The 20,218-nt window shown below is 48.5% G+C and overlaps 1 protein-coding gene across 2 annotated transcripts in view; it reads left to right on the plus strand.

The window, feature by feature from the left end:
- The window catches only part of SLC7A10 (solute carrier family 7 member 10), a 40,713-nt gene extending 21,529 nt beyond the window's left edge, over nucleotides 1-19,184 (plus strand). Inside the window, exons 2-11 of one of the 2 annotated variants that reach the window (XM_059856960.1) lie at nucleotides 106-310; nucleotides 7,391-7,542; nucleotides 9,205-9,330; nucleotides 10,261-10,414; nucleotides 12,307-12,430; nucleotides 12,526-12,629; nucleotides 13,626-13,722; nucleotides 17,453-17,602; nucleotides 17,849-18,026; nucleotides 18,873-19,184. In XM_059856960.1, the coding sequence (XP_059712943.1) occupies nucleotides 106-310; nucleotides 7,391-7,542; nucleotides 9,205-9,330; nucleotides 10,261-10,414; nucleotides 12,307-12,430; nucleotides 12,526-12,629; nucleotides 13,626-13,722; nucleotides 17,453-17,602; nucleotides 17,849-18,026; nucleotides 18,873-19,006 (1,424 nt within the window). In that variant the 3' untranslated portion in view covers nucleotides 19,007-19,184. Of the gene's footprint in view, nucleotides 1-105; nucleotides 311-7,390; nucleotides 7,543-9,204; nucleotides 9,331-10,260; nucleotides 10,415-12,306; nucleotides 12,431-12,525; nucleotides 12,630-13,625; nucleotides 13,779-17,452; nucleotides 17,603-17,848; nucleotides 18,027-18,872 lie in introns of both variants that reach the window. The other variant, XM_059856961.1, reaches the window with a different exon arrangement.
- The last annotated feature ends 1,034 nt before the right edge of the window (nucleotides 19,185-20,218 follow it).

Below are 20,218 nucleotides of genomic sequence, written 5' to 3' on the forward strand. Positions count from 1 at the left end.
TTTCTGTTTGAGCGGGGGCTCTGGGCTTGTTCCCCTTCTTTTGAATAAATAAAAGCCCACTATTCACTTCCTTTTACCTGACTGCTGCCGTGTTGTCCTTTGCAGGTAACATCATAGGCTCTGGGATCTTTATTTCCCCCAAAGGAGTGCTGGAGCACGCTGGCTCAGTGGGACTGGCTCTCATCATCTGGGTGCTGGGGGGCGGCGTGGCCGCGCTGGGCTCGCTGTGCTACGCCGAGCTGGGAGTCACCATCCCCAAGTCAGGAGGGGACTACTCCTATGTCACTGAGATCTTTGGTGGGTTGGCTGGGTAAGTACCCTGTTGTCACGGACATGTTTTGTGAAAAATTCTTTCCTTGGCATTCCTGTGAAAAATCCTCTTTCCTCCTGAGAGGCTGAGAGGCCTCAGGAACGAAATGTAAGCAATGATTCTCTGCTGCTGTGGAATGCACCAGGTGGATCTGGGATTGGTCTCATCTGGTTGTTTCTAATTAATGGCCAATCACAGTCCAGCTGTGTCTCTCTCTGGTCAGACACAAGATTTTGTGATCGTTCCATTCCATTCACCTTCTTTGCAAGCCTTCTGATGAAATCCTTTCTTCTATTCTTTTAGTATAGTTTTAATATAATACATATCATTTTAATAGATATCTTTTAGTATAGTTTTAATATAATACATATCATAAAATAATAAATCAAGCCTTCTAAACACGGAATCAGACTCTCTTCTCTTCCCTCATCCTGAGACCCCTGTGAACACCACCAACTCTATCTCTAGAAGCTGATTTGAAAGCACCTTCATGTTGAGTCTTTGGTGTGGGAAAGCCATCTGACTCGGAAGAGATGACATTTGTCAATTAAAAATGCTGCAGCAAAATCAGTCTTTCTGTTCTGTATTAGAAATGCCAAATTGTCCCCACACAGACCTCCCAGTGGTGTTTCCCAAGGGAAGGTGACAGATCCTTTCACTTTCCATGCCAGAGGAGGGGGATGCTGTGTCAGGGTGATGTTCCTGTGTGCAGGCCATGAATGATCAGTGCTTGTGTGGAAGAGTTTTCCCCATCCCAGGCCAGGCTGGAGCTGCTCACCACAAATAAAGCAAAGCTGCTTGACTTGCTGTCCAGAATCACCAAGTAAATACAGAGAGGGGGGAGTGCTATTATTGAAAATAACACTGCTGGAGTGGTGTGGCCATGTGAGGAAGGGACAAGTGAGAGGAAGTTATCTTTTTTGTTTGAGGGTACACTTTTTGGTGGATTCAACACAATAAATTGAGCTGTCAGCCTGTACTCACAGCCTACTGGAGAAGCACCACAATGTTCTGAGCAGCTCTCTCATTGTGAGTAGAGAGGCCAGACCACATGCTGGTGGCTTAGTTAAGAAAAATAAGCACCAGTACAGAAAACTAGAGAAAGAGTAAGGAAAAAAAACCCACCAAAGCAGAGTATTCCTTCTCATGTGAGATGGAAAATGAGCTTCTAGCAGTTGAGCTGGCTGCTGAGCAAGGACAAACCAGAAGAGGCACAGCCAGTGTGTCACCCTGTCCCAAAGGCTGAGCTCTCCTGCCTGCCTCAGCTCAGAGCCACACAGGCACAGCCAGCCCTGCAGACATGCCTGGGCATTTCTGATCTTGCCAAGCTTCAGCCACTGCCTTCTGCTGGTTCATGAAGTCTGTGTTTCTTCAGCTGATGGGATCCCCCCTCTGACTGCTGTCCTGCTTTGCACAGAACATTACACTGACATCTCAGAACTGATGGAGGCAACAACAGCCTTGGCTTGGCTATCTCAGCTCCACTCAGGTGTGTTCTCTCCTGGGGCAGGAGCACAGCAGAGCTCTGCTTCTCCAGGGCCCTGCAGCAGCAGGCAGCAGCTTCCCCAGTGCCTGCAGACAGTGTCTGCAAGCAGGGATAGGGCACCTGGGAGCAGAGAACCCCACAGACTGGCACAAGCCCCATCCCTGAACATCACTGTGAAGGAGGCCAGCCACACGAGAGGTCCACAAAACCAAAGGAATTGTGCTTTCTAAGGGAGAAAATGAAACTACTTAGAAATCAAGTGCAACTAAAATTAATTTAATTTAAATAACTTAAATTGTTCCTCAGCTCCCTCTGCCACACTCAGAGAACTTGCCTGGTCCCTGCAACCACCAAGCTGTGCAGCTGCTGTAACAACCCACACAGCAGCTGATTGATCACTCCCCAGCATGTACCTGGGCACAGTCTCACCTCCCAAGGCAGGAAATTCTACTTGGGCAGCACTTACTTGGTGGCCAGGCTTGTGATGCACAAGCAAGACCAAAAAAGCACAGCCTGCCACCTGAAGGGGAGTGGTGCTCCCATCCTGCCTGTGCAGAGATGTCAGCTCTCTCTCAAGGAAAAAATACTCCCACTATCATGACCAAGGGCAAAAGCCATCAGGCAGGTTTTGGTGTAAAAAGGGGGACTTGGGTCATCTTTTCCAGTAAAGCCAAGCTGGAAAAAGTGCAGCAGGGCACTTTGCTGAGCCACCACCTAAAGGCTGCAGCTCTGGGAGCTCCAGCACCTGCAGCTCCCCACCTGGGAGTGCCTATCCAGCCCTGGCAGTGCACAGGCAGTACAGGGGCTGCCCTGTGCCTCCCTGGCACAAAAACCACTGCTGCTCTCTTTTATTTAATCCTTCTACAGCTGAACACATCAAACTCAGCACACAAAGCTTTAGTGCACCTGCCTTTCCCAGTGACCAGCTGGATGTTTTGGTCTGTTCATAAAAAAGTGTTTGTTGTGAGAGCACATGCTGTACCCACCCAGACCACCACAACTCCACTTCTGTTCTCTTGTCCCTGTCTCCCAAAATCCTCCCATTTATTATTTTTTATATATCTATGCAGGTTTTGCTGCACAGATGCAAGGCACAAAGAAATACCATGTGATTGTGACAGCCACTGGAGTACTCCATGCCCCAGCTTCTGTGTCTGGCAGTGCTGATAGCTGGGTGCAGAACTGGTTGTTGAAAAAGCCACATTGCTGGCTGTGATGTGAGGAGCTGAATGCACCAACAGAGGCAGGACAGGGCCATCTCCTGAGCTGGCAGGAGCTGTGGCTGCAGAGCAGCAGCCCTGGCTGGCTCAAGGACAGCATGGAGCACTGCTGAAGAGTGCTGGTGATGGCAAACCTTGGCTGGGGACAGCCCTGAGCAGAGACAGTCCCCAGCTCTCTGGCCAAGGGAGGAGGAAGAGGTGAAGAAGGGGCTCCAGTATTACCAGGCTCTGGTACCAGAGAAAGACTCCTGCTTTCCTCTCTATTTAGGAATCATTGTGGGTTTAAATAGCACTTGTGTGTGAGCACAAACTGCAGGGAATGGCCACAGCCTGTGCTGCAGGAGCCCTCTGAGCACAGCTCTCCTTGCATCATGAGGGCCTGCAGGTCTGAGTAAAGAGAACATTACCCCAAGTGATAAATAAAGGCCTTAGCAGGTGTTCATGCAGGAGACAATGAATAAACCCTGCAGTGAGTTTCTGATCCACAGCACTCCTTCTGACTGCTCAGCAGTGATGCTGCAGCTGCCACAGCTCCTCACAGCAGAGCCTGCTCTCTGGACAGACATCCTCACCAACATCAGTCAGTGCAGTTTGCAGCCAAAGCTTTGATAAGTGCCACTCCAAAGTGCAAGTGTAACATGCTTCAAATATACTTCCATGTTTCTTTTTTGTTATTGCAAAATTTTGAATTTTCCAAAGGCAGTAAGTCATTCAGCAATGTAGGATGGCATTAATAGCATTCAAACTGGCTCCAGCTTAAACCTGTTCAGTTTTCCTGAACTGTACTGAGGTGAGCTGTACTATAGCACCTGTTTCAAACTGGTTTCTTTTGCTAATGCACAAGTAGGGCACACTGGAATTTTATATTTTCACAGGCTCCTTTGAATCCATAACATATCTAATTGTAGATCCTTGTGGGAGTACAGACACATCCCAAATAGATATTTGAAAACCAAGTCCACTAGACTATTTAGGACCCAGGTGAAACCACGTTGTTTATTTCTTCCCACAGGTGAGGCAGTTAGTATGCAGAGGTATCTGCAGAAAAATTCAGTGGCACTCCACATGACAGCCACCCCTGCCCAGGGGTAGCAGATGGCCCCACTCACTCTGGGCTGTTTCTAGACAGGGGAATGGGCTCTGAGTAGACAGGATCTCACTCATACCCACACTGATGGACTGTGGGCCATTGACTTCAGGGAACTTTGGATCAGGCTCAACAACCAAACACAGCAGAGCCCATCCAGCCAGCAGCTAGATTGCAGGCACAGAGGTTATTTCACCTGCTCCTTCAGCACCAGCACCTGCAGGAGCTCAGATTTCTCATGCAAATTCCAGTGTTCAGAAAAAGAAAACCCAAACAAACAAGCCCATGCTGTACCCACCCAGAGAAAGCCAAACCAACCAAAACCAACCAAACACTCACATCTTCCTTTTTCTTTACATTCAGCTGTCTCAAACTTGTTATAAAGATCTGATCACTTCTCAGTCAGCAGCAAGAGAAGATTTAACTTCTCTTATTTTTGTGATCCCAGCTACTGAGTAACTGTGAAAGGCTCTAGGGTGGAGTTCCATCTCCACCTCCAGCGCTGTAGCTCAGCCCTCGGGGCAATGATTCTGCCACTTTCCAGCTGAAGAACAAGGTGATTCCAGGTGTGCCATGCTGTGCCCTCTCCCCCATCCTCTCCCCACCAGCCCTTTTCCCCAGGAGCAGCCATTCCCAGCTCCTGGTGCTGCCCTGGCAGCTGCTGCCACTGGGAACACGTGGCACATGCCAGCCTTGCCCCATGGCCCCCACAGCTGGGTGTTTAGGGATGGCAATGGGATCTCAGTGACCAGCAAGGAGATCTTTTTCTCAGAAATAGGTTTTGATTAAAACTCACCTGTAGAAACACCATAAAAGGGGGCCTACACCTTAGGCAAAGCTTCCTTCTTGTTTTGCTGCCATCTCTCTTCTGAGTTTCACATTTGACAGTGCAACTTTGTCCCCCCTCTGCTAAAATTATGCATTTGCTTTAATTTGTTTTATCAATCCTGCATTTCAATTCCATGACTGTTATTAGTCCATTCCCTTTTAAACCATTTTCTACCCAATACCAGCTACCCCACACTCCATATTACAGCATAGAAACCAGGGTCAATTGTGCCTGAAATTGTCTTTTCAGAGACATTCTCCCACTGAATGTTTTACACAATTCTCAGCCTACATATGTAGGCTAAAAATTTGTGTAAAATTTGTATGGGTGAAGATAAACATGACAGGGAAGAACTGGTAGCCTCTGCAAAGGCCCTGCCAGTCAACAGCCACACAAAACAGCTCAGGCAGCACCATCAGTATCCTTATTATATTATTTTATATATATAAATTGCTAATTATATTCAGCAAGTTGTTATTGTAGTCTTTAGGTCCTGATTATTCTTCAGTGTGGACCAGCTGAGGTAACTCAGCAAGCAGGATGTGCAGAGCTGTCCCAGGATGGGTGCATCATCCACACCACCAAACAGCACAAAGCAATCACTGGAGAAAACTGCTCTGAACCACAAGGAAAAACATTAGAAATTGAGGGGGAAAAAAACCCAGAAGGGATTCACACGACAAAATAAAGAGAAAGAAAAAAACTGCTGAGTTTTTTGTAGGTACAGGTACCCAGCTCTGACATTGGTCTGGTTTACCAAATTAACTGTGGTAGCTAAATAATTGCCCCATCCTTCTCAGGAGCAAGAAGGCAAAGGGAAGGATGGGACTGAGGGACATTTTCCAGCTCAGCTGAGGGGCAGCCAGCCAGCAGCACTCCCAGGCTGGAGACACAGAGAGGATTTCAGGGAGCACACTGGGTGGGTGCAGCCCCTAAAGAGCAGCCCATGAAATACAGAAATTATACTGTCATATTTGGAAATATCCTCTCAAATCCTCATTTGTGTCATGCATCCCTGCATTATATTTGTGTGTGTATGTGAACAAATGACTCTGTGTGTGTCTGCCTGTGTGTGTTTATACATGACAATAAATCTTCACTTTCTTGCAGTGACTACTTCTCACTATAGGAATAATGAGACTTCAAATACTTTTTAAAGACTAACCTAATCCACTGCTGCCTTTTTAATTTTTTTTTCCCTTGGCACAGAATGAAAAACCAAAACATCTCACACTATATTTGCACAAAACCTTGTTGGGTGCAATCACCACATCTGGAGGCAGGCAGCCAGCCCAGCTGTGTGATCCATCACAAAATACTGCAACTCTGGCCTGGGCCACAGAGCCAGCACCAGTGGTGACAAGAAAGCCCCAGTGACCAGCAGGGAGCTGGTAGCAGTCCTAGCAGTCCCAAAAGTGCAGCTGCAGCCAAAACCTTTCAGAGGAGGTTTGGGGCTGCTGTCTGCTGTGGTGACAGGTCAGCCCAGGAGCAGCAGAGCTCCTCTCTAGACACAGAGTTAAGCCAAAACATGCCTGCTGGTCATAATCCTCACTCTGGCACACATTCCTAAGCCATGCTTGCTTCACAGCTGTCTTGGTTTGTAAAGACAGGTGCCTGCTAAAGAAGGCAGGAGCCTCCCCTGAAATGGAGAATGCAAACCCTCCCTACCCCTCCAAATTGCTATGAATGTTAAATTAAAGGGCTCTCAGGCAAAAAATATGGGAGCAGGAAATAACAGTTCTTCAATAGGGAAAGGAAAAAAATAAAAGGATTAAATAAAGCATGCAATGCACTAGAACAACCCTGACAGAGTCAGAACTCAACCTGACACCCTGTCAGTCAGGGTGCTGGCAGCAGTCCAGCTGGAAAAGTGGCTGCAGTCCTCCTGAGGTGTCAGGGGTGGTTCTGTTGGAGCAGGGGGTCCTGTAGAAAAGGGGTGTATTCTTCCTCTGCAGATCCATGGAAGGAGAAGCAGCTGCTGTTCCTCTGGAGAATCCAGTGGGAAGCCGTGCTGGTGTGTCAGAATCTCCAGATTATATCTGGGTAGCAATGCTCGGCTCCTCCCTCTGGGCTCACATCTCACAATGGGATGTTACAGTTCTTATCAGCCATGCAGGGACATTCAATAGCCTCTTATCAGCAGGTGTCCCCTGCCGAGGGAGGAGTGATTGTGATCACTCAGGGAGAGAGATAAGGGGAATTGCCCACTTGACACCAGACAACTGCCACACAGATGGTAACAGAACACATCCTGCCTTGCAGTCTGGAACAGCAGTGTTTCAGTGAAAACACAGATGGTGCTGAGAACACGGGAGGAGGGCTGAGGAGGGTCCCACGGGTGTGTGTGACAGGATGGAGGAGCTCAGCCCTGACCCCTGGCACAGCTGTCTGTGTGAGAGCTCCTCCAGCACAGCACAGCCCCAGCACTGCTCTCTTGTGCTTTTCCTTGTCTCTCCAGGTTTCTGCTGCTGTGGAGCGCCGTGCTCATCATGTACCCAACCAGTCTGGCTGTCATTGCACTGACCTTCTCCAACTATGTCCTGCAGCCTGTCTTCCCCAACTGCATTCCCCCCTATAATGCCTCCAGGATCCTCTCCATGGTCTGTCTATGTGAGTATTTGCTTCTTGCACACACACAGACCTTGCCCTGGTTTCACAAGGGCTCACTTCAGCCAGGCTGGGGTCAGTGCCCCAGCTCCCAAGGCCATTGGGGAGCTCCCAGGCCAAGCACCGTGGCTGATGTGGGATATTCTGCCCCTTTGCCCTTGCCTGCAGCAAGTGCAGGGGCCTGGAGGGAGGCACAAGGGCACCCAAACCCCTGTGGGTCCAGGGAAAGTGGGGGCAGGTGAGCCTGTGGGATGGGGCAGCAGAGCCATGGGCACCTGGCCCAGGTCAGCAGCACCCTGTGAGCCCTTCCTGTCCCCTCAGACACTCACACAGGTGAGAGTACAGGAGGCAGAGTACAGCCAGCCCTGCATCAGCCTCTGCTGGGGCTGGCAGGAGCAAAGCTGAGCTGCAGGACTGGAGACTTTCACTGCTCCTGTGAGGAGGCAATGACCCTTGCACACTTGTCAGAGCCCAGGACGTTCCTCTGGCTGCCCTGGAGAACTCAAGACCCTGGAAGAGAGCTCAGAGATGGAAGAGAGCTCAGAGACCTTGGCATGGAGTCAAAGACACCTGTGCCTCTGATTTTAACCCATAGAAGCAATTACCAATTTTGTGCAAAGAGTTACAAGCCACAGAAGTTGGAATAAAATTCTACTTTTTCACAAAGTGAAAAAGTAGAATTTTAAGTGTTTAGAATGGGGGTTCAAGAAGCAAAATAGAAGAATCCAAGAGTGTCCTGTCTTTCTTCTTCTTGTCCTCTGTCTTCTGCTATGATAGTGACACTCCTAAATTAGTTTAAAATGAAGACAAACTGTCTAACATAAGCAATAAGTATTTAAAAATTACTGTAAAGAAAGTACATGTAGTTTTTAGTATAAAAAGCTACCACCACCCTGAGGGTGGTCAGTGTGCCTCAACCCGACCTGCTAAACAAACCTCCACAAATCCAAAAAAGAATGTATTAGATTAAAAAAAAAAATAACCTTAAAAGCCAAACCCAAAAAATTCCAACTTCTTCTTCAAGCGCAGGGCTGAGAAAAAAGACTTTTAATACCTCAAGAAGCATTCAAACAACTCAAAACCCAAACACACTGGGCACTGCTCAGGCACAGGTATTGGGCTGGGGAGAGCCCCTGTGGCAGCACCCAGGGGCTGGTGGCTGCCAGGGATGCTCCTCCTCAGCCTCAACATTGTCACCCCATTTCTCTTCACAGAGAAAAGCAAGGCCCAATTCTTCCCAAGATTATTGCTGGGATTCACATTCTCTGAACCTCAGAGAAAGAAAACACAATTCTCATCTCATTTGCTGCGCCTGTGCTGTGCCAGAGTAGAATGCAATATGGAGATTGTTTACCCAAAGTGGTGGTGTTTGTTTCCTTGGTCTGTCAGGGCCAGGGGTGTGTGTGGGACTCTTGGCTGACAGTCACAAGATTCTGTGCAGGGTGTGCTTAGCAGACTCAGTTTAGATGTAATATAGTATAGGATAATATAGTACAATAAAGTAATTAATTAGCCTTCTGATAAGATGGAGTCCTCCTCATCATTTCTCCCTGCCACAGGGCTCAGCCTTTTCCACAGAACATGAGTGTGTTTTCCACTATTTTGGCTGTGTGTTCTCAGATGAGCACACTTTCATTGCCCTGAGCTCAGCCCTTTGCTCTGCAGTGCTCCTGACGTGGGTGAACAGCTCCAGCGTGCGATGGGCCACGCGCATCCAGGACATTTTTACAGCAGGAAAACTCCTGGCCCTGACCCTCATCATTGTTGTGGGCTTCATCCAGATCTTTAAAGGTACTCTGTGAGACACTAACATTGCTGTGGTACTGTTGATAGACTTGATTTTTCCCACTTATTGCGATGTTTCCTCCTTACAAACTGCCCTGAAGGTGCTCTGGGTTTGCCAAGCTGTGGGACTGCACACTGACACAGCTGGGGAAAGAATGACACAAGGGAAAAATCAGCCTTGTCCCCTTAAAAACAGTCCCTTTCCAGCCCACCTTGTAGGATTTGATAGAATAAAGGAGAGCAGCTCACAATGTTTTAGAATGTTAGTTAACATTTTTAATCTGTTGTGCATTCCTTGAATTTGAAGTGCTCTGGATGTAAAATGAGTAAGCAATGCTTTGCCTAGGGCAGGAAGATATCTGCTTCAATTCAGGCACTAGTCCAATTTCCTACAAAAAGTCACTTATAGGATTAAACATAGGTGAAAAAAGTCTCACTGCTTCACCAGTTATTGGAAAGCCAAAAGTGCAAAAGAGTTGTAATATTTTTATCATGTATATGATGAGTCATATAAAGGACGAAGAAATGTGACATTTACAGAGAGCAGAAAACTTGTTTTCTCAGTGGTGCTAGTCCTACAGTCTTGACAAAACTTTCAGGCCCACAGGTATTTTATTTTCAAGGACATCTACTAAACAACACCAAACTCTTGTAAAAGAGAATGGCATTCAGGGCAGGCAGGAATTTGCAGTGCCAAGGATCCACCCTCAGTCAGTGCTGCTGCCAGAGGGTCCCAGGAGCTGCTGTGGCACAGATGTGGTGAAGGAGAGCAGGAGCTGTCCTGCAGAAAGCACTGCAACTGCTGTGTCAGCCCATGGTGGCATGAACAGCACGAAGGCTCGGTTCTAATAAGGATAAAAAGCAAAATCTTACCTATTTTAAAGTCTGTGAGGTAGGCAGGCGTGGCCTAACATCTGCCTTGCACTCTCTATGCAGGAAACTACAAAGAGCTGACCCCAAGCAATGCATTCAGATTTTGGATGACTCCATCTGTGGGGCACTTAGCATTAGCTTTTCTCCAGGGGTCCTTTGCATTCAGTGGCTGGAACTTCTTGAACTATGTGACAGAGGAGCTGGTGGATCCCCGCAGGCAAGTATCCCCTTCTGGTGCTCTCCCTGGGGTGCTGAGACACTGGAGCTCTCTGGGAGCATTGCTCATTTCATGAGAGGCTGCAGTGTCATCCCATGTCTGTGGGACTGGTCTTTCCAAAGGAGAGAGAGTTTTGTTCAGAACAGATAGCAGGCAAGTTACAGGAGCACTGGAATTAGGTATGAACTGAATCAAAGCAGCCCACAGGATCTTTATGTCACTGTTCAATCATATTCCATCTTCCAGAGCAGAAAATTACCCATGGATGAGGTGCCACACAAGTATCTACAGGAAGAAACCTCCTTTGTCACAAAATAGTTGATTTAACCCTGGGAGTTGCTTTGCTTTTTCACCCAAAGCTGTCCCACAGACCCCAAAAGGGATGATCAGCTGTGCAGTGAAAGTGGCACACTCTGCCAAGGCAGCTTACCCTGGCTCACTGCTGATCCTGGCTCTGGGAAGGGATGGAAAGGATTCAGCACCAGCAGCCTGAGAAGGCTGGAGGGAAAAGGGAATTTTAGCTCAGCAAAGCTCAAATGTTTCAACATTTCTGAGTTAATGAAGTGGAATGGCAAATGTCAAGAGCAGCTCTTGGAGCATTAGTTACTTCTGGGCATCCAGTGCACACAGCAATTAAACAACAAGAAATGTAAGCTGATACAGCTTGGATGGGAATGACCTGAAGCTGCAGCCTCATGAGCATCTCTGCACACCAGTCAGTGGCAAAGTGTGTGTCCAGAGATCTTGGCAGGAATAAAGAAAATGTGGCAGTGTTTCCTTATTAAACAACAATATTTTAATGGACCACCACAACTCCAAAGCTGAATAATAAAAAAGTTATTACTTAAATAAGGTAAATATGGCCTTAGTTGAGAAATAAAGAGAGAATGGAGTAAATGGCCTTTTTAAATTATTGTTGCAGCCTTAGTGGAGAAATTAAAGTATTAAAAAAAATTGGATAACCAAAACCACTTCCTCCTTTTACTAAATCTATTCAAATTCACAAGGCCAAACAGGCTTTCTAAAACCTTTTTTTTCCAAATCTGACACAGAGAGAAAAATGCATCCTGTTAGATACAGAGCAGCTCAGGTGTGCACCTCTAGGAAGGTCTCTGGGCTGGAGATCAAGTACATCTGTACTACTGTAAGTTGTAAAACCAGACCAGGTGTAGGGTGCACAATGGGCCAGGGCAGCAGCTGAACCACAGGATCCCCTTCCTTTTCAGAGCAGGTGAAGGTAAGGCAAAGCCAGACATTTTATTGCACCACAGTGCCTTTATTGCACAGGGCACTGTGCTGAAATAAAATGTCTTGCAATAAGCTCCCAGGGCTTTTGGGAAAGGGATGTTTCATTTTTCACTGCCAGTCTGTCCCAGTCCCCATCAAGAGCCCCAGGGGAGCTTGTGGTGTCTGTGCCCTGGAGCTCCCTGCAGACCCAGCATTGCATGTCAGCCTCCTCCAGCCTGCAGTGGGGCAGAGAGCTGGGGGAGGCTCTGCATCCCTCAGAAAAACAACCAGGGAACCCACCTGCAGACCCAGCATTGCATGTCAGCCTCCTGCAGCCTGCAGTGGAGCAGAGAGCTGGGGGAGGCTCTGCAGACCCAGCATTGCATGTCAGCCTCCTCCAGCCTGCAGTGGGGCAGAGAGCTGGGGGAGGCTCTGCAGACCCAGCATTGCATGTCAGCCTCCTCCAGCCTGCAGTGGGGCAGAGAGCTGGGGGAGGCTCTGCAGACCCAGCATTGCATGTCAGCCTCCTCCAGCCTGCAGTGGGGCAGAGAGCTGGGGGAGGCTCTGCATCCCCACAGACACACCAAGGCACCCCCAGCTCAGTGACCCCCACCCCGCCGTGCACGGTTGTGATTTCTTATCTGCCCTCCCAATTCTCTCATCAGGAACCTGCCTCGTGCCATATTCATATCCATCCCATTGGTGACATTTGTGTACACCTTCACCAACATTGCATATTTCACTGCCATGTCTCCCCAGGAGCTCTTGTCCTCCAACGCTGTGGCTGTAGTAAGTAAAACCACTCCCTGCATGTCCAAACACACTTTGATTTCAGTGCTGTGCTTTGCAGTGTGTTTCAGTTTCTCTGCCTTCTGTTGCTTTAGACATTTGGTGAAAAGTTACTGGGCTATTTTTCCTGGGTTATGCCAGTCTCAGTGGCCCTATCTACATTTGGAGGAATAAATGGATACCTTTTTACCTCATCAAGGTTAGATGGAGTACAATTTTATGAACGTTATCTAATTTGGGGAGGGGCTGTTTGAATTGCATTTGCTAGAGAAATGCTAGCTAGACATTTTGGATGTTGTAGAGCATGAGTTTGTTGCTGGGTGTGTTGGATACAATCAGTTATGAATTATTCTGTCTCAAATCAGCAAATGTAATATTGAATCACAAAATCTCTTGCAAATTAATCCTCATGAGTTATTGAAAGTGTTTGCAGATGTGGAATAATTCACAGTAAGAGCCAAACACAGCTTTAGCATGCAACCAAAGTAATTTTATGTCAGTAAAGTTCCAGTAGCTCACAGCTAAACTGTGCTTTGCTCAAGGAGGAGTTTTGGGGCTGCACTCAGCTACAGGCATTTTAATGCTGGAAAATCACCTTTCAGGCAAGATGCTTTGCATGCATACTGCTGATAGCTGGGCCAGAATCTGTAAAGTCTGTAAGATTGTAATCAATAAAGTCTGTTTATATTAACTGACCTGTCTGAATTTAATTTAGAAATTACAAAGTTTTTTGAGGAAACAGCTGAAGTACCTTGGGAAAATTATTTATCCCAACCCTTTCATGGGTATGATGAAATGCAGCAAATTGGAGTGCATATGTAACAGGCTGTACACTTAAAAGTGAAAAGCTAAGGCATGTTAAACCTTATCCAAACCCCTTTTGGCACTGTAAATACCCACACAACCTTCAGAGCCATCACCCCTCACTGGGTAGAGGCAGTGCTGGGCAGCAGATGGCCCTTGGAGGTGTTTTGGCATCTCAGAGCAGGTGGCATTAGCTGTTAAAGGCCTTGCACACTGCAGGGTTCAGTCTAAATCCCTGTCCCCAGCCTCCAGCTGTCTCTGCAGCTGCAGCCACAGCTCCTTTCCAGGAGAAAACCAAAGCAGGTGGTTGAGATAAGAGGTGTGATGTGACTAGGGACTGGAGAGGCTGTTGCACACCCAGGGGGTTCATCATGACCTTTCTTATTTCCAGGCTGTGTTTCTCTGGTGCTCGGGAAGGCCACTTGCCAAGTCTGCTGGCCATGATCCACGTCAAGAACTGCACACCCATCCCTGCCCTCCTCATCTGTGTAAGTTACCATCCCTGCTCTGCCAGCTGCTTTTAGAAACTCTGAACCACGGAGAGGTGAGCTGGGAAAACCCTTCAGAGGTGGCTTTACCCCAGGAGAGGAGCAGTGGGTGGCCCTGAATGGCAGCTGAGCAGCTCCATCTCCCCCAGAGAGAAGCAGCCTTCAGCCTCAGGAATAATTCCTCCTCCTCCTCCTCCCAGTCCCCTTGGCACCTTAAGGGTTTCCCTCATAACCTGAGTTGCTGTTTAAGCTCATTAACTCTTGTCCTGCAGCAAGAGACAGGGACTGGCTTTTGAAACAGAGATATATCAGAAAAGTTCCTTAGACCAGTGTTCCTGCTTCCCACCACAATTTGGAAACCTCCATGGTCCTAACCCCACTCCAGCAAGGCTGCTTGAGGTCCTGCCTCCAAAGGCAGAGGTGTGGGGGTCCCAGGGAAAGGACAAAGTGCTCCAAGAATTACTTTCCACAATCAAGACACCTTGTGAGGGGGAGCCAGGCAGTTCTCTGAGGGCCACAGGTATTTCTTCCCACAGGCCAAAAATTCAGTGGGGGCAATGATTACAGCAGGGAATGTGCTGCAAGGCACACCAGGCAGACAAGAGGTCACCTGCAAAGCCCAGACACCAAGGGCCAGCTGCCAGGAGTGCTGGGGGTCCAGCTCCTGGTGTGCTCCATGGCAAAAAGGCTCCCCTCACTCTTTAGACAGTGGGAATTCCCACAATATGAATGACTTAGGGGAGTTATCATTTGAAACAAAGAGCTTTGTATGCTTTTGTTGATAGTGCAGCTGGAATGTGTGCAGGGTTTTACAGTGGCATGGAAGAGGACAAAGAGGAAAATGATTTGTGCTGCTGCTGTCCACAGCCACAGGGCCCAAGCAAAGGAATTCCCAAAGGGCATTTGCTTGAAATCTTGGCTGATCAACAGCTGCCACCTGCAGATTTGCCATTGATATCAAAACCACAAGGCTCTGACCCCAGATGCCCTAGAAAGATGCATGTTTGCATCTCCTGGCTCTAACAGCAATTCTGGCACAATGCACCCATACCAAATTTCACCAAATGAGCTTTTTTTCCACCATAAAACCTCCTTCCACTTTTATGACAAAATATGTATTTTGGTGAGGTTTGATGGCGTTCCTGGGGCTCAGTGCCCCATCACAAACACCTTGTGCATGGCCCATTGAAGGTTGGTGTAAACTGCCCTGGGCAGCCATCAGGGGATGGGATCCTGTGTTCTACAGGGGCAGAACTCCCTTGTCCTTAAAAATACATCAGCTGAAACAACAGCTGAGTGTCAGAGGCTGTTTCTCTGTGGAACAGCCCCAAAAAGAGCAGGCTGGTCCACACCATGCCACCCCCTTGAGTCACAGAACCAGCATGGCACATTAATTCATCATTTGAAGGTGTTTTAATGCAGCTCAGTGCACACCAAGTGCTGCTAGGAAATAGTTATTTCTTAGCAAATAGAAGGATGCTAACAGTGTGGTGTAGGCAGCTACAACAGCAAACAGGGCCACGCTTGAGGCAAGCCTAATTAATACATCAGGTTCCTTGTCTCTTCCATGGAATCACACCTAGCTCTCTGCATGGAGAGAACTTGGTTTGTGCATCAAGAATGGCTATTTAAACACTACCAGTGAGACCTTTATTTGTACTGATTTCCTATTTTACTCCCAAAAATCAAGGGGCCAAGCTAAATGTAAAATTTGGGCTGCAGTTTTGGGTTTTGTTGCAGGATGGTGGGGAGTGGCTAGACAAGCTGGAGGGCAGCACCCCCTGGTTGTCATCTCAGTGCAAAGCTCCCATACCTTCTCTGATTTCTCATGGGCAGCTCCTCACAGCACTGACTCCTTCTTCTTCTTCACAGCCCAGCCAGCAAACTCCAGCTCTCTTCTCACCCACTTCCCCCCTCATCCTTTTATAGCCTTCATCCTTACTGGACACAGCTGTGCCCTGTTAAGGGCAGGCCTGTTCCTGATCTTTGATAATTAGCACAGCTGCAGCTCCTCAGGGGTGAGATTGCCTTCTGCACTCTATTTTCTTACATTCAACCCCTCTTCAGCCCCAGGGGCTGGCACCCACCCTGTGGGTGGGTCTGACACACCAGTGGGACTGTGCCCCTCCCAGTGACATCCTTGCAAAGCCCTCAGGGGCAGCAGGGAGCTGTGTGACATGTGTGACACACTGCAGGGGGGAGCAGAGCCCGTGTTGGATGGCAGAGCTGTGAGATGGTGCCCAATTTTAAATCCATTTTGTGCTCAGACAGTTCAAGGTGGTGAAATCCCCCTGCCGAGCCTGCAGGGCTTTGACAAGGGGAGCAGAGGGACCAACAGGGGGTTTGGCTGTGGTGGTGCTTAATTCCTTTGCTGGAGGTGCAGAATCCTTCCCTCCTGGGAGGAATGTACTGTTGGAACAGCTAATGAAGAAAAAGGGACAGAAGCACAGAGGGAGCCTGGATCAACACAAACCAAATCTTGAGCACTCTCTGGAGGGGATCTGGGTATTTCGTTTCCCTCAGGGCTCCAGTGTTCTCTGGGCTGGTATTTTGTGCAGGTGAGTGCTGAGCCCCTGTGGTACCAGAGTGGGTGGGGGCCTGGAGGAGCAGTGCCCTGGCCCCCAGGTCAGCCCCCCTGGGTTTACAGTATTGATGATGCCTTTTTGCTGGTCCTAAAAATCACAAGCTAGACACAGGGGCTGCCAAGGAGTTGCCTTCACAAGGATCCTTAGGTGCACAGCTTGGTGGAAAGCGACGAAGCTGCACACGTAACAAAGTGCATGCAATTTCTGTGTGTTTAGCAAATTAGCATAACTGGCAAGAAACCCCAATGAGAGGCATAAATGATGAGGTGATTCCCCTTTAGTTCAACCCTTTCAATCCCCTCCCCCCTCAATTAGACAGGAACAGAACTTTGTTAATGAAAATGTGTCTCGGAGAGCTGGTTTCAACCTTGGCTTCCCAGAAAATCTAAACTTGGACCCCCAGCTTGGAGCCACAGAGGAATTTATTTTGTCTTTCTGTCTAAGAGACTAGGTAAAAAGCTAGCTATCAGTACTAGAATAGGCTACAGCACTACAAATGTATGTGTACAGAATACAGAGAGAATATAACAGCAAAAAGGGTGAAAATCAATGCAGACATAGAGTTCAAAAAAAACAAGCAAAAGCATGGAAATGTCCACCATCCATCTGCCAGATTCCAACAGTAGTAATGCTCATAAGAGTCATGATGCTGATCAGCTGTGACATGAGCCAGCAGGAGAAAGGGCAAACCTCTAATTCCTTAAAATATCCAGAGCACCTGCAACAACACAGTGCCTGAAACACAACACGTGAAGTCTGAGAAAGCCTTTCACCCGGAGTCCTCACCACAAGGTTCAACAGCTCTTAAAACACTTCACAGAAAAAGGTGGAGTGGGAGCTTTGCCAGCCTTCCCAGCCCTGCCTGGCCATGGGCAGCAGAGACACCTGTGCCAGCAGCCCAGGGTGTTTTTGAACAGACCCTCTGGCCTCAGCATGCCCCACATCACCCCAAATACCCATTTAGCCCCAGCCCTGGTGGCACAGCTGTGGGATAAGGAACAGAGCCCCAGGAAGCAGCACATGCCCAGGAGGTGCCACAAACAAAGGGATTTTTAATGCTTTAATGGGATTTTTGCTCAGTTTTGTTTTCTTTAAGCTGCTTTCTCTAGTAAAGGCTGAAGAAGGCTGTGCTCCTCTCGTTGCAGTGTTTGGCCACACTCATCATCATGCTTGTTGGAGACACCTACACACTGATCAACTACGTGTCCTTCATTAACTACCTCTGCTATGGAGTGACCATTATTGGCCTGATCGTTTTACGCTGGAAGAAACCCAAAATCTTCAGACCTATCAAGGTGACACTGCTAAGGCTCAGTTTCCTGGTTGCAGTGGGTGGGGTGGGAACACCTCCCAGACCCCAGAGTGCCATTAGTGCAACAAAAGGACTCACAGGCAGATCTCCTGTGAGCTGGCTGGGATGGGCAGAGAGGGGAGCAGTGGTGGAGGGAAGGGGGCACAGCCTGGGGGGCTGGAGCCTGCCCTGCCTGCAGCCCCCCACAACCACCCAGCCCCTGCTGCTCTGCTCTGCTCTCTCCTGGCAGGTGAACCTCCTCATCCCCATCACTTACCTGGCCTTCTGGGCATTCCTGCTGGTCTTCAGCCTGTACTCCGAGCCCGTGGTCTGTGGGGTTGGACTCATTATCATTCTAACTGGAGTGCCAGTGTTCTTCCTTGGAGTCTACTGGAGAAACAAACCAAAGTCTGTAAATAGGCTAATAGGTAAGCCAGCCCTGTGTGCCTCCCTGCTGGCACCAAACCAGCCAGGGCCACCCCTCTGAGCCACGGCAGCCCCTGGGCACAGAGTGGCACTGCTCTGCTTTGGGCAGGTATTTCCCACACTCCTGGGTGCATTTAACTCCTCTCATCCCTGTGTGCCCGTGCACTCAGCTTGCTGACAGCAGCCTGCCCCAGGAAATACACAGGGTGTCACTTCACACACACACAGGGTGGATGAGCAGTCACCAAGGGACTGAGGAGTTTGTGGGACCTTTGCCCTGCCTCCTCCCACTGTGCTCCAAGCCCTGTGTGACATGATGAGCTATCTCCTACTCAAATGTTTCTTACAAAGACTTACATTACCCCTCATATAAAATTGAAACTGCAAATAATCCTCTATGTTTTGGTTGTGCTTGGTTTTTTATCACTTTGCTCCAAGGTGAGGACTTTCAAACAAGCACACTGCAGGGCTTCTGTCAGCTGCACTTGGCTGCACTGCCAGCAGCTCCCCACGGCCAGTGGTCACTGCAGCTGGGCTGGCACAGTGCCAGGAGGGCTGGCAGCCATGCCATGCCAATCCCATCCCTATCCCATCAGCCTGCCATGGGCAGCACTGGCAGCTCTGTGAGGGGCTGGGGAACGTGACCCTAAAGGTGACCCTAGAGCTGTCCCACCTTCATTTGCCCCTGCCCCAGGAGCACTCTTTGCAGACTGAGCTGGGGGAAGGGTTGGAGGGCACTCAGGGGCAGCAGGGCTGAGCAGCTCCCTCCCTCATGGCAGAGCTCCAGCATCCCATTTTTGTTCAGAGCCCATTAGCCCCCAGTAACGCTGGTGATTTGCTCCCTGCAGAGTCCCTGACGTGCTGGGGGCAGAAGCTGTGTTTTGTGGTGTACCCTCAGTGTGGCAGTGCAGAGGAGGAGCACTCCCACTCCTCCTCCTCCCACTCCTGGAGGCTGGTGAGTGACACAGCTGTGAGGAAATGACACCAGCGTGGCCTTTGAGGCTGAAGTGGCTTCTTGTTTACATGCTGATTTTTGAAAATAAAACTTTTTCTGGAAAAAAAATAAATTTGTTTTAGAGCACCAATAGTGAAGCCCATAAATGAGCTACATCCTTGATGGCCTCTGTAGCTTTTAGTTATTCCCCAAGGAAAAAATTAAAAAAAAAGAAAAAGAAAAAAAAAGAAAATAAATAAAATGTAAAATAAGGAGCCTGTTGGGTTTTTTTTCTGGCAGCGTTCTTGCTCAGCAGGGGAAAGCAGCACAGCCACAGCTCTGGAATACTGATTTTAGTCACCATGAGGGTCCACCAGACACACACAAATTTAGGCATTTCAAAACTAGGGCAGTTCCCAACACAAAATCGAAGTACAGAAATCAAGAGAAAGCAAGGAGAGCTCTGGCTGTCCCTGGGTGGGGTGAGTGCCCAGGAAGGTACAACCCAAAGGATCTGCCCTCCACTCACCTGGAGGAGCACAGCACCCCCAGCCCAGCTCCTCAGAGCAGCACAGCCAGGGCTGCACTGAGCACAGAGTGAGAGCCACAGCAGCAACAACCCCTGCACCCTCCAGCATCATTCTGTGACACAGGAAAAAGGTACAGAGTAGTGATCTAAATCTCAGGTGTCTCAGCTTTGCAGTGATGTAAATCCCAAGTGTCTGAGCTTTGCAGTGATCTAAATTTCAGATATCTCAGTTTTCCAGTGATCTAAATCTCAGATATCTCAGCTTTGCAGTGATGTAAATCTCAAATATCTCAGTTTTGCAGTGATGTAATTCTCAAGTATCTGTTTTCCAGTGATGAAAATCTCAAGGATCTCAGCTTTGCAGTGATCTAAATTCTCAGATCTCAGTTTTGCAGTGATGTAAATCTCAAGTATCTCAGTTTTGTAGAGATCTAAATCTCAAGTATCTCAGCTTTGCAGTGATGTGAATCTCAAGTGTCTCAGTTTCCCAGTGATGTAAATATCAATTAGCTCAGCTTTGCAGTGATGTAAATCTCAGGTGTCTCAGCTTTGCAGTGATGTAAATCTCAGGTGTCTCAGCTTTGCAGTGATGTAAATCTCAGGTGTCTCAGCTTTGAAGCACTGATGCAGAGGTGGAGGGGGCTCCTGCAGCACCCAGGAGCTCCTGCAGGGAGCTCAGCCTGCTCCAGGTGCCAGCTGGGGAGGATGCACACGGGCAGAGGTTTGCAGCA

This window comes from Haemorhous mexicanus, chromosome 12 (genome assembly GCF_027477595.1).
Source record: "Haemorhous mexicanus isolate bHaeMex1 chromosome 12, bHaeMex1.pri, whole genome shotgun sequence".
In the NCBI taxonomy this organism is placed as follows: domain Eukaryota; kingdom Metazoa; phylum Chordata; class Aves; order Passeriformes; family Fringillidae; genus Haemorhous; species Haemorhous mexicanus.